This window comes from Paramisgurnus dabryanus, chromosome 21 (genome assembly GCF_030506205.2).
Source record: "Paramisgurnus dabryanus chromosome 21, PD_genome_1.1, whole genome shotgun sequence".
NCBI classification, from domain to species: Eukaryota; Metazoa; Chordata; class Actinopteri; order Cypriniformes; family Cobitidae; genus Paramisgurnus; species Paramisgurnus dabryanus.
In genome coordinates this window covers 20,456,176-20,470,249 of record NC_133357.1, presented here as the reverse complement: position 1 = coordinate 20,470,249, position 14,074 = coordinate 20,456,176, and the positions used below count along the sequence as shown (strand labels likewise).

Below are 14,074 nucleotides of genomic sequence, written 5' to 3'. Positions count from 1 at the left end.
CAGTGACAAATATAGGAAATATCCATTAAAAATGACCTCACAGCTCATGCAGCTAATAAACGGCTTGGGACTGTGAACGTTCTTGTGGCGCCATCAACCAATCGGCACAGCCGTGATGTAATTTTCCTATTGAGTAATTAGTCACATGACATTAACAGCACAGGTGACTGGCTCAAAAAAGACCTGGAAGTGAATGGCTGTGTGCAAAATCGGCAGATTTCAAATCATGTCTGGTGCAGGCCAAGCGACTGCCATTGAGATGAATGGGATTGTTAAAGAACAGCTTTCTACAGGTATTATAGACCTAGAAAAATGAGATCGGCGTCCCTGGACGTAAACGCGGTCCCTAAATCCACTCACACATATTCTGGCCAAATCTCTCGCTAACTCACTTTGACAAACAGATGGGTACACAGAGGCATTCGTATACAGTACAAACACCGCACGCCGTGATCTATATTTAACCGCTGTGTTTGGGAAACCTGTGCACGCTCTCTCTTTCTCAGGCACAAACACATATCTATCACTCCATTGTGAGTATTGTGTTTCCAGCATCTGTCGTGAAGAACTGGGTCAGCTCTGACAAGACAAACGAAGAGTGAGATGGAGAGACTGACAGGTGGATGGAGGAATGGCAACAGGAGGACTGCCAGAAAATCTGACACCTCATTTTCTAAACCTGTTCGTATGATGGGTGCGTTTAATAAGCGGGAAAAAGCAAAGGTAAAGACGGCTGCTTTCCATTCCTGGGAAAATGTCATTTGAGGTGCAGTTGAGGTTTGAAATGCTCTTCACGTGTGCCAGCTGCGGCGTAATGCCTTCAGCTTGCTGAGAATATCCCCATCAACTCTCTTAATGGCCCTACGGATATACTTCACCGCCTTACACACCTGCATCACACATATCACAACAGCTGCTCTGTGCTTGAGTGCATTTGGGTGTAAAAACAGGCTCCACTAAGCCCATTACTTCAGCTTGGCGAAGTGTATTTAAAAATGCTATAAACCTGATACAGCCTAAAAATGCAACTTGTGTCTTACAGTGCGGTACAAAAATCTGACACTTGCAAATAAAGTATTAGTATTTCTTAAAATACAAATGTTACACTACTTATTGATCATTATATATAATAAATGTACATATATGAATCTCATTGTGCAAAGGGGTTGACGTCGATTGCTTCATTTGAAGCTCATATACAGTAAGATAATTTTGTGACATTCACTTTACCATCAAAGATAAATCATTCCCAGAAACATCTGATCTTAGTCATTGTCAGCAACGGAACAAAACGGATCAGGGATCTGTTATATATCTGTAACATACTGTATGATCCCACGCACCCCAGACTTCAAATAAAAATGGATATAGGCACAACCCAGAAGATCTGACTTTGTAAATCTGATTCAGGTTCTTTCAGGCCTGGTTTATACTGTATGAGCGCCGTGCATTGATCTCTCCTTGAGTCAGAATTTTCCAATAACTGAATGTTCTCAGTTGCTTTCAGAGTTATTTATGCTGCTCTTTATGACTGCCAGAGTAGTGCTAGATGTTGCGAAAACACAGTCCACCCAGCCAAGTCAACTGCATGAATATATCACTTTGAGCTCGGTCACATGTGGTTTGTATGTACAACAACATAAACATCAACCCACACAGAAAGAAAAGCAATGCACAGATGTCCAAATGTAACATGATGCCATGTGCATACACAAACACACATGTACATATTATTAGCCTCAGTCAAACAAAGTATAGAAACCTATATGACTGTAAATGGTATATAGAGCTGACTATAAATGTCAATATTAATATCCAATAAATCATTTTGATTTATAGGGATTATTGTCTGTTTACTGATGATAATTAAGCAATATCGCTCAAGTAGGCGTGTGATATAGCTCCATATCATCACAGCTGTGATTAGGCCAATCACTTGACTCAGCGAGCGATATTGCTTTTATACAACAGTTCGGCGGCACACGTTTAAAAAAACGAAAACTAGGAAACAACTACGGAGTTCTTTAAAAAGCCTCTTTGTTGGGGAACTACTTTCTTCCACCACGGATTTGAAGGCCAGAATGACACTAAGTAACACTTTCGGCTGTTTTGAATCTCATAATAACTCAATAGACGGAATAGACGTTTCTTAATCATTTAAAGGTGCAATTTGTAAGATATTTGCAGTAAAATACTCAAAAACCACTAGGTCAGTGTTATATATTTTGTCCAGCTGATTACTATCAATATCGCTAATGTTTTCAACTACTAGTAAATCGTGAGAAAATTGCCACTCTAAACAGTGAAACGGGGCAGTGCAGTCGCCTCTCAATAACGTTAATATCCACGTTACCCTTTGTTACCGTCTTTACTGACGTAAAAATCACATGACGACAGTGTCGTGGAGAAATGCGGAACTATGCGTCTGTCAGGCTACTCGCTTGATTTGGTAATCTGAACACTTCATTCGGTGCTGTGTTAACACGAAGTATAACATCTATGACTTACAATTTCGTTTTTAACATTACATGAAACCTTACATAATGAAATAAAACGATGTCATCAAACGCAACATTTACAAAACTTGATTACCTCATCCGTTAACATTACTTCTCGTTCCCGTCTGATTGATGGTCATCAGCGGTTTTGTTAAAGACTACAAATCCCATCATTCCACGCCGCTTCAGAGCGTCATTAATCTATGTCAGTGTTATTGTTTTGATCTGGCGCCATCTAGCGGTGGATTATACATATTGTATATTTAATTTCATCCTTTGCTGTATACAATAAAAATGCATATACCACGGGTCTGTTGAATGCTGTATTCTGATTGGCTGAGAAATGTTCTGTGGGTATGCATTAATTTCTGATAAAATGTCTTAAAAATAGGCACAAGAGCAATGTTTGTGGTAACCATGGTATAAGAGGAATAAGTGACTCCCGAAAATAATGCACACCCGCGGTGTAAGGGCGCTTCGCGTCGTGCCGCATTGCACCTTGGTGTGCATTATTTTCTTATAATTCAATGGCTCATCGTCAATTATTCCTTACTTAACACCTTTAAATATTAATGAAATTTATTTAAATACCAAAAACAACGTTATTTTGTGTATTTGGTATGATACAATGTGTTTGCGTGGTTTATGGTTTAAAAAATACATTATTTTTCACATAACGTACATATTTGTAGCTTCAGATTTCCCTTTCTTCCTAAAAATGCATGGATTTGTAAAGCTCTCTGTCCCTGATTGGCCAGCTAATCTGTACGTTGTGATTGGTCTGAATACCTCTGACGTCAGCCGGAAATGTGACGCTCCTTACCATGTTTGAAAGATTTGCTCACAATGCAATGCTAACAGGAGTTAATTTATAGGCTGTGAGTCTAAGCGGGAGGAATTATGATAATGTCGGTCTTAGTAAACTGTTGCCTACAATCCTTTGGGGTTTGTACCTTTCGCATATTGTTGTACCATCATGTACTAATACACACTTACACAGCAAAGGAAATGTAAAAACGTTAATCGGACAATAGGTGCTCTTTAACTTAAGGTTTTCATCTATAATATTCACTACTTTCAGTTTAAAAGTGAATCTTTATAATGTATTAAAATGTGCATTGTTTAATTGCCATAATAATACTAAATTATATCCAACATAATGCAAGGGAAAATAAATTTGACTTGTTGCAACAAGTGAAGAACTCAAACCTTCCAAATAGAACGGGAAGGAGGGAATCCAAAAAGAAAAAAAAGGGGGGTAGGTTTTTGTCAAACACAAAGGTAGAAAAAAGCTGAGATACTCACATAAACCCATGCAAATATTCACATACCAAGCAATTGGTTTACAACGGCTCATGATAAGAAATCATATTTAGAGAAAGCAAGTAGGAGGTAAAATAAAAAGACAGCGAGAGACATCCCGAGTAAAAGAGAGATGGAACAAGAATATTTTTGCAGAGATTGATGGCAGGAAATGCTACATCCTCTCCCACACAATCACTGAGACGAACAGGTCCTTACAGGCCCTGTGTTAATAATTCAGCACTTAACTACCAGTAAAACACTCATGTGCATGTAAGAGTGAATTGCCTCCTTTGTCCCTGATCTGGTATAAAGGACAGCACCATTTGATGGAGTAAAAAACATTCCTTTGATGAATCCTTTTCCCAACGCATTTATCAGCAGCGCACCTCAAATGTCATTAGCAAAACAAACCTACACAATCCATCAAGTGCCTGTCTGTTTTTTTCACACAATGTCTTCCTAATAAACACATTGCATGTGCATTTTAAGCCTTAAGATGTACAGAAAACATGAAGCACTCAGAAGACGACAACCTTGTGTTCTCTTTCTCTATCGGAGATGACTGCGTGGTTCAGAGCGTATGATGCTCTAAGACATCTCCAAACCAGCTTCTTGATGCAACTTTCAAAGCAACATATAAAAACTGTTGAAAGATAAGCAGACTAAGGAAAACAAGACATGCAAAAAAAAAAAAAAAAAACAGTGGAAAAACTTGCCTAGAAGTTGTCTTTACTCCATGTGGCTAACAATGAGCCCATAGGGGTGCAAAATGCTTGTTTTCTTTCCGAAGAAGGCACTGACATTTAAATAGTTTCTTAATCTTTGAACAAACACCTAAAATCTACTGTGGATTTGACCATGTCACTTTGAGAAAATGCGAGCAGCGTCTGTCACTCTTTTTCGGGAACATTTAACAGGGAGTGCACAAAATGGTCTTACTCAACTACATTTATTTTAGCATAACCTGCAATATGCGTCAACCTGAGGGGATCACAGATAGCACTGTGTACACCTTGACACATCATTTATAATGACAAACAGCAAAGCCAGGCGGTCAAGAGCGAGTTGGGATGTATACTGATGGGGTGGCACCTCATTTTATCTTTCTACAAAGCATCATGTGCATAATTTGAGATTTGAAAGAATTATTTCTTACCTTTGTATAGCATGTAAACATTTTTTACAGTATAAAGAACATTTTGTTGAACAGAAAGGTTTTGTGGATGTTAAAGGTTCTTATAGGAACCACAGTTCAACCAAGAACCTTAAGAGTAAATATAAGCACACAGGATAAGCCATGTATCCAAAGCAACTTACAGTGCATTCAAGCTTCATATTTATATGTGTGCACCCTGGAATCGAACCCACAACCTTTGCGTTGCTAATGTATTTGGCAATAAGTTCCCTCTTCATCTAAGACGCACTGCATGCTATGCAATCCATCTTACCTCCAGACCTGACCGATCTGCAAGATGTGAATGACGGACTGAAAGATCCACATGCACGCTTTACAGCATTTCCTCGTGCCGTTCGCGGGCACGGTGCGCGCTCCGCCGCTGCGCTGATCGCTGCCCTTGGTGCTGAAATTGCATCCATCCCCGCCCGGGGACGCGCTCATCTCCGTGTAATCGTAGACGAACCACCTGAAACTCAACACCTGAACCACAGCGGAGGGAACCACCACGAAGACCAACGTGAGCCCGAACCACCAATAGTCCCGCCTCAGGTAGTAGTCCGCTGCCAGCCACAGGTCGGTGGCTCCGTCGGAGAAGAAAACCAGGAGGGCGCAAAGCACCCAGCAGAAGTCCAGCGGCGAGAAGCGCTTGTCTGCGTGAGGGTGCGGGGGAGCCGCGCTCTGCTCCGGGCCAACCAGACACCGCGAATCCTCCTCATTCTCGCTCACACACACGGCTGCTCCATCCGATTTAGCGGCCATGTTTGTTGTAGAAAGAGAGTGAGCAAAGGAAAGCGAAGTACAATGAGAGGGGAGGGGGATGTGTTGGAGTGTGTGTGTGTGAAAGCTCATGGGAGAGTTGGGAGAGAGAGAGAGGAGAAAGTGAGCGAGAGAGAGAGAGAGAGAGAGGGGGGGGGACAATATGGGGGGATAATTGGTTTGTGTTGGGATACAATCAGCCTTATTTCAAGATTAATTGAAAGACTATAAAAATGTGCTGTCTTTTTCGACGTTTGATTTGTCTTTATTGACCAAAAGCATTAACAGTGTTTAAAGGCTTTTATCCAAAGTGATTTACAAATGAAGGAGAATTTAGCATTGTCTTAAAATGCCATAGCAAATTTACAGTTTGCAAAATTGAAATAAACGACAGATTGATGCAATAGCAATGAATCTACATAAAACCCAATGGAAATAAATGCAATGCCATCTATTCTTTTATGTAGTGGTCCTTAGTCTAACATACAGTATGAATTGCTTAGTTAATGTCTATTTGGTCATCTGTGTTTCAGATTTATTTATCTTTTACATATTAAAAGAAAGTTATATTTAACCCTATACATAAGGTTTTATTATAGTAAAAGTAAAAATTAACATGCATTTTATAAAATAACGTACAATTTTTTCACTATATTGTCATGCTATTAAAACAACAGTAAATTAGGCGACCCAGGCTCACTGATTTTACTACACATACCATTAAACTATGGCTACTGTAGTAACACCATGGTTAATTTTCGTGTCGTTATGCCTTTTAGTATTTGACCCACATTATAGAGGGCAAAATTATTTTTGTATTTAGCTGTTTGTTCTGCTGTGCTCTAACTGCTAAACTGTGCAGTTTAACAATCGTGTGTGAGAAATGATTGAGAAGTATTTTCATTAACAAGCTTTAGCGGAAGTCATATTTACCTGAACAGAAAGCAGACGCGCGCATATTCAGCATGAGTGATCAATGAACACGAGCCATTTAGACCTAGCGCGTCTACTGAAGCTGCTTATTTAATACATTGGATATTTTCCATGTGCATTCATCCCTTTAAACGAGGAATGATAGCGAAAGTGTTTCTGCGGTGAAGGATTGGAAATGGTTTATTGATTAGTGGGACGGACGCGCGCTCTCCCTCTCTGATATTTAACGTTTGACAGCGCGAGGCAAGCGCGCGCGCATTCATACAGAGAGCCGTCATTATGTCAGCAGGGCTGCATTTTTAACCCCATCTGAATGAACCATTTTAATGCTCTGTCAATTTTGGGTGGATGTTGACGCACACTTGGTTGAATGAGTTCACCCAAAATGAGAATTTAGTCAGTTTTTTTCTTAATCACATAATCAGTATTTTCACATTTTACCTGCACGCTATGCTTAGTGAAAAAAAAAAACATTTTTCTGTTTTCCATACAGTTCACATTAACCAGGTAAAGTCTGCTGAGCTCAAACTAAAACACAATAATACCACCATATATCCTGAAAGAAAAAGCATAGACCAGCATAATTCCCATGCTGGTTTGGTGCTGGTTTAGCTGGTGGTCACCAGCATACCAGCACCAAAACACAATATATTCTGGTCTTGCTGGTTTGCTGTTTTTTCCAGCAGGGTAGTACCATGTAGGCCATGGTAGTACTAGTAAGTAAAGATAGAAGGTCCATCCAAAATCACATATTTATGCACTTTTCTATGTCATTTTGTAGTATACAGTACATAGTAGTGTGCTTACATTGAACATTTGCACTTTAAGTACACGGATGAATGATGCACTTATTAAAATTAAGAAATGAAGCGTACAATGCTGGACACTTCATTCATCTGTATCCCTAAGTTTTGCTTACTTGCCTTGCTGAAATAAACAGCTAAAACCAGCCAACCAGGTTGTGTGTCTCACAGCCTATTTTTCCTGGTGTAGCAGGCTGGTTTTTGATGGTTTTGAACACGTTTTATTTGGTTTAGCTGGTCAGGCTGGAAGACCAACTGTCCCACCAGCTTGACCAGATAAAAAAGTGCCCCAAAATCCCCCTAAAGCCAACTTGCTTTACCAGCTAAACCAACTAAAATCAGTCTGGGAGACCAAGTAAAACAAGCCAACCAGCTTAGGCTGGTTTTGGAAGAGAGGAGGAGTTATCCAGTGTTATGCAAGCAAAGTTCACAGTTAAAGTGCACCTAGTTCATTGCTAAAACAATGCTATTTTGCAAATTTTGTATAATACAATGTGTTCGCCTGGTTTATGGTTCAAAAAACACATTATTTTCCACATACCATACATTTTTGTTGCTCCAGATTTGCCTGCCTTCCTCAAACGCTATGATTTCGTACAAAGCTCATCGATCTGAAATGCGCTGTCTCCCCTGTGTCGGCCATCTTACCAGTACATTATGATTGGCCTGAATACCTTTGACGTAGACCGGAAATGTGACGCTCCTTACCATGTTTTGAAGATAAGCTTACAATGCAATGCTGACAAGACTTGAGTAGGACGTAACAGATTGCTAAAGTAAGGATTAGTAAAACATAAAGGGCCCTATTATACACCCGGTGCAATGCAGCGCAAAGCGCAACGCAAATGTTTTTTGCTAGTTTCAACCCAGCGCAGTCGTTAATTTTCACGTTCATTGCCACGTTGTTTAAATAGCAAATGCATTTGCGCCCATAGGCATTCTAGTCTGAAAACGAGGTGTGTTCAGGCGCATTGTTGGTGCGTTGCTATATTTTGAGGCATCTAAATAAGACTACGCCATTGACCAACTAAAACCTGGTCTAAAGTCTAAAGTCAATGCTGCACTGTTTTTGTTTTTTAAAGGGCGTGTTATATGCGCCTATAAATGAGACGATAACGCGCGTTTGTTTATTAGACACATGGATGCGCAGCTTCACAAAAAAGCTTTTAAATATGAAAAATCAAAGGATTAAAATGTAAAAGATTATTATTGAGTCTCTTGGACATAAATGAGGATCAATTACGAGACGTTAGAAGGTGAAAAGAACTTCTTCACCTGTAGCCTGGTAAATAATTAAATGTTTTGATTTATTATTGCATTCATTTTTTTATGTTTTTTTTTTAAATGCTACCCCACGGATTTATTGTACATGATGACCTGTGGATATGCTGAGATGAGAACCGTTTTTAAGTAATGCTTTTCAAAACACCCACGGCGCTGTCCAAGTGCTTAAACGTTCGGCTCTCCACATGTTTGTTAACTCTTTATCTCCTGTCTGTTACAAATAAAGTATTTTAGACTACAAACCTTTTCTTACATAATTGTAAATTATTTTTTGAGATTACACTGATCATATAGGCTATCCATTTACAGCAATTAAAAGCCTGTTAATTTTACTTCCCACCTGAAATAAAAACGACTTTAAATTTAATTAATACAAAAATAACAGTTTCAATACAAATAAAAACAGCGCAATTTCTAACATACATTTTAAACTGGTGGTCTTCTTTCCTCCATCCCTTAGTTTTTCAGTTTACAAATTCTGCCATCTAAATAGGGAATAGGCATGGCGCGAGCCCAACTGGCTTTAAAAGGGGATGGGAGATAAGACTCTCATTGGTTTATTTTGCACGTTACGCCCAAAACACACCCATTACTCATTACGAGAATAGGAACAACCCTTTCCGACCATTTTTCCCATCATTAAATTAACAAAAGTGGATTCAGACACGTCCATTTAGACTGTGCGCTTTAGACCATGCGCTTAGATCATTGAAATAGGGCCCTTAATTAGAGATTCAAGTTGGAAATGATAACTCACGTCATTGTTTACTTTGGAATTTGTACCATTTGCATATCGTTAACATGTACTAATAAACACTTACACACCAAAGGAAATGTAAAATCATGAATCAAATAATTGGTGCTCTTTAAAGTTCACTCATGTTGGGCAAAACAGGTCACACTGACATCAAGGGTACATTGTACAAATAGATTTTATTTACTTGCGTTGTTTTATGTGTTTGAAATCATTTGGCTTCATCTAGGAATACGCTTGTATATCTTGCTAGTTAGTGTTCATCTGAGACAAATCTTTAGACTAGATGGTGCATAGTGCAAAGAAAAGTGCATACTGTATACCGGTAGTATGCTTTTTGTGACACACCTTGAATTTTCATGTTTAGGTCAGAGTAGTATGTCAAAATCCTTTTACATGCTTTTTGAAACGACAAAATATACATCTAAAAAAGAGCCTATTCAACTTAAAATCCTTATCCTTACCGAACATAGGCACTGCTCTTAAACCGTAAAGGCAGCAGATTTAATTCCATTTATTCCATTAAGTCAATTAGAGTTCTAGCTTACTTTGGGATCTGTACTGGCAGAGTTGCAGGGTAGGCTTTTTAACTTCCAACAGAGATAAATAACACTTAGCATTACTGCGTGGATCAGCTGTAAGGCATCTGCATTGACACGGAACAGACTCTGACACCGTTCTTTAATTTAGTCTACAGTAACCACTGAGTCAACCATAATCAGGGCAACGGTCAAGAAAGCTTTGTTAAATTTCAGCTTCCCTTGATATTATCTAATAACTGATAGCTAACCTGGAGCACTATGGTTCAGAAGACGGTGTTGTACACTTATGCTTATTGATCAACACCTAGGAATCGAGCTTATGATCTTAGCTTTGCTGGTGCCGTGCTTTAAGAAACTCCATCCTATGACAGTGAAAGCTTTAGATGCACAAGTGACCGACCGACTGCATGTATTGTAGATACAAACCTCTATCTTCAGCAACATCTGTCTGAATAATGGGAGGTTTGGTAGGGTCAGAGTACCCGAGTACATGAGCATTAATCAAAACATTTTTCAGGCTTGTCAGTGTACTTTGTTATCCTGGTGTCGACACTGCCAGCAGGTGTGTGAATAGTGTCTCATCTCTGAAGCGCAGAGCTATGTATCTTATTTCGGTTGCAAAATGCTACAGTACAGTGCTGGATTGTGTGGGAAAGCTAAAATTTGCACAATGATTGTTTCAGCTTGTCTGCCATAATCTTATATCCAATACCGGACCACTTTCCCTTTTATTGGTTACAGTCAATCTTTTTATATTCCTCCTCAGTTCATATAACCTTTAAGTTTTATATCTCTTCAGTTCTTATAACCTTTTCATAGGTTCAGTCAGGTTAATGTTTATAATTTACTTCTTATACAGTAGTCTACATTTTCAATTTTCACTTTAGTTACTTCAATGGTATTTTTAACAAATATGACTGCCTTTCACTGCAAAACCCATATTGTTTTGCAAAAACCTCCACTTCTTTGGATAAGTTGCAACTAGAAAAATTGCAAATATTTAAAGTCAGAATTTAAAAATGTAAAACTCAGAAACTGAACCAAACATTAGGGGGCGCTGTGATGCATGTGGCTGCACCATTTGGGTGTAGTCAGGTCCAAATACTCACAAGGGACACATCCAAACTTATGTTATCCAAGGTTGTTTCACATTCGTCTTTCATGCACTTTAAAAAAAGATGTGGTGTTTAAAGGATTTTGCAAACAAAACCGATATTTCTAAATTGCTTGAGACCGGAATTAAGCAGATTTGAAGCGAAAGTATTTGATCCATGTATAATACAAAGAGCATTCGGTTAAGCATTCAGAGGTTGATTTCGCAAATTTTGTATCTGAGCTCTTCATACTGTATGCAATCCTTTTGTCTGAGACATCACAACTGACTAACACATTGCATTGCATTTTAATATATTTAAATATAATTGACAGTGCAGGTGTTACAAAATTTCAAAACATTGCAGTAGGAAAGGCTACTTTATTCATAAATGTACAGCAGGTGAGTACACGATTTGGCTTAAAACGCTGATACGCTGATGTCAAGTTCACTAAAGAGTCAGCATGTCTGCCATTTCCTATGTCTACAGCTACAGTCTTGAAGCCTACAGTACGCAGCACAATGAATTAATGATATCATATTTAAAATATGTAAAATATATTTAAATGTGCATGTGATATGAGAAACCAGACTCTCCAAGTGGCAATTTGTCATGGTACGCATAGGGCCATAATTTTTTTACACGTGATGCAAGTATGGCATTCGAAATGCTCAGTTTGTTTATGTGTCAGCGCAGAATCTTGTGCATGCTGTCATCTGCCAAGTCGGCTCTGCGTTGTTTGTCTGGTCCTCTCACCCGGGTTAGACTGCTAAACCATTGCTTCCTCAAGGACCTGGTGATTTTGCCTCAACAGCCTGATGTTTAAAGAAAAGGCACAAGGTATCTAAAGACAACATGGTTAGTCCAGTGCTCGAAGCACAGAGACAAAGCTAGGGTGGAAGTGGAAAGTAAACAACATATATTGCTATATTTCATGCAATGCAATGCACAGAGATCTGAATTATTCGATTGTTTTTGTTTATTTTTAAACTTGTTAATTTACACAAACAAACAAACAAACAACCAAACAAAATAAATTTGTAAAAAAATAACTCTGCATCACTAAGTATGTGAGAGACAGGTTTTTGGGGAGCGTGTTTGATCGCTTGTGTTTTCACACTACATGGTACTTGTTAAAAAAACAGTTAATTAATGTGCTGCTAAAAAAAATTGTTTAAGTGGGGGTCTTAAGCTATTTCATATATTCTGACTTATTAACGCTGTTTAAGAGATGGATTCCTCATCCGGTGACTTCTTTTTCGAGGGCGCTCGAAGCAAAGTTTGTCACATGTATGTAGCTCGTCATGTGTGTGGTTCGTAATTTCAAAATATGTGATCTGCGCATCGAAACATCCTGTGTGCATCACGTGTCTTGTCAAAATAAGTGCCTGCTGCAGATGTGTCTAAAGGGTTTATGATAAAAAAGATGCTCGAGTTGCCAGATATTCGCATAATCTCATGCGTAATCAGATTTTACTGATTTGGACACACCAGCCAAGAGCTGACACGAAATCAGTGTGTTGTCGCTTTTGAGGGAAATTTAAGCTTGTTCGGCTTCCCAATGAATAGGGTGACCATACGTGCCATTCTTCCCGGACGTATCCCGTCCAGGATTTCGGTGCGTCTTCTGGAAGTCGTATTTGTTGACCGCATACGCCATTCAGTTAAAAACATAAGATATACAATCGTAGTTTTATAATTACCTTAAATTGTAACGATTGCCCTTCTGTAATAATAATAATAATCCTCAATGACGTATGCGGTCGACAAATACGACTTCCGGAAGACGAACACAAAATCCTGGACGGGATGCGTCCGGGAAGAATGGCACGTATGGTCACCCTACCAATGAACCCAGCATTATGTATATTTATCCGGGGCAGCAGCGGAGTTGTGCGTGTGTATTGGATTTAGTTTACTGCTGGATTTTGTTCCCAACCACTATTTATTCACCAGGACTGCGCTGTCTTACTCAACCCAATGTAGAAGGGATTTTATTGTGGCTATTTTACTTGACGGTTAAAATCAGATGTATTCCAGCTCCCTGAATCAGGTCTTTGGGGCCTCTTTAAAGACACATGATCCAAAACTAGGTTCCCAAATACGTATGACTTACCAAACATAAGAAAAACCAACATAATATCACCCAATTCCTAACTATTTTATGAGGTGGCTAAATTGTATGAATTCAGTGATGTTGGGTTTAGGTGTGGGGCTTACTGCCTTTGCTAATAATCATATGTTTTTGTATGATTCACATCATAAGGATTAAAAAGAAAGAACCCCCTTATATTAACTTTTCTTTATATTTCACAGTGTACATGTTCAGGGGTGTCATGCACTAATATTTTTTAAGGGGGCACAGTGTCTCACAGAAATGTATGCATACACAGACATCAAACAAAATATTATAGAGCTTTCAGTCTTTTCCATGGCACTTACATTTCTTACAATCTAAACACCCCTGCTTTCATGCAAAAACCTCCAAAATAAAAATGTTTACTAACTTTCATATTAAATATTTAATCGGAATAATGACATATTGGTATCATATTTACATTTATTTAAGTTTTAATAAATGACTTGTTTAGTTGTGTCATTCATGCATTTTGCACAACAACTGCATTATCTTATAAAAATGAATGTAATTTTAAATCCATAAAGTATATAAACAACGAACATGACATAAGCTATAGCCACGTGATTGATTTTAATGTTGAATAATGATTTTAAAAAAATTTTAGATAAAGGAACACATTATTGCATCAAATTTTACCTCATATGTGAGCATGTGTGATTCCGCGGCCCCGTGAACTCTGGCGAACTTTGGCGTTGTACCAAGATGAATCTAGAAATCTACTAATATAACGTTGAGACTGTCACATTTTAAACCATACATTTACTACACAGAGGAGGTTAACTGCACAT

At 38.6% G+C, this 14,074-nt stretch overlaps 1 protein-coding gene across 1 annotated transcript in view; it reads right to left on the bottom strand.

The window, feature by feature from the left end:
- The window catches only part of xkr7b (XK, Kell blood group complex subunit-related family, member 7b), a 75,804-nt gene extending 69,990 nt beyond the window's left edge, over positions 1–5,814 (bottom strand). Inside the window, exon 1 of the mRNA XM_065249773.2 lies at positions 5,252–5,814. Coding sequence (XP_065105845.1) covers positions 5,252–5,739 — 488 coding nt within the window. The 5' untranslated portion in view covers positions 5,740–5,814. The remainder of the gene's footprint in view (positions 1–5,251) is intronic.
- Positions 5,815–14,074: the final 8,260 nt, after the last annotated feature.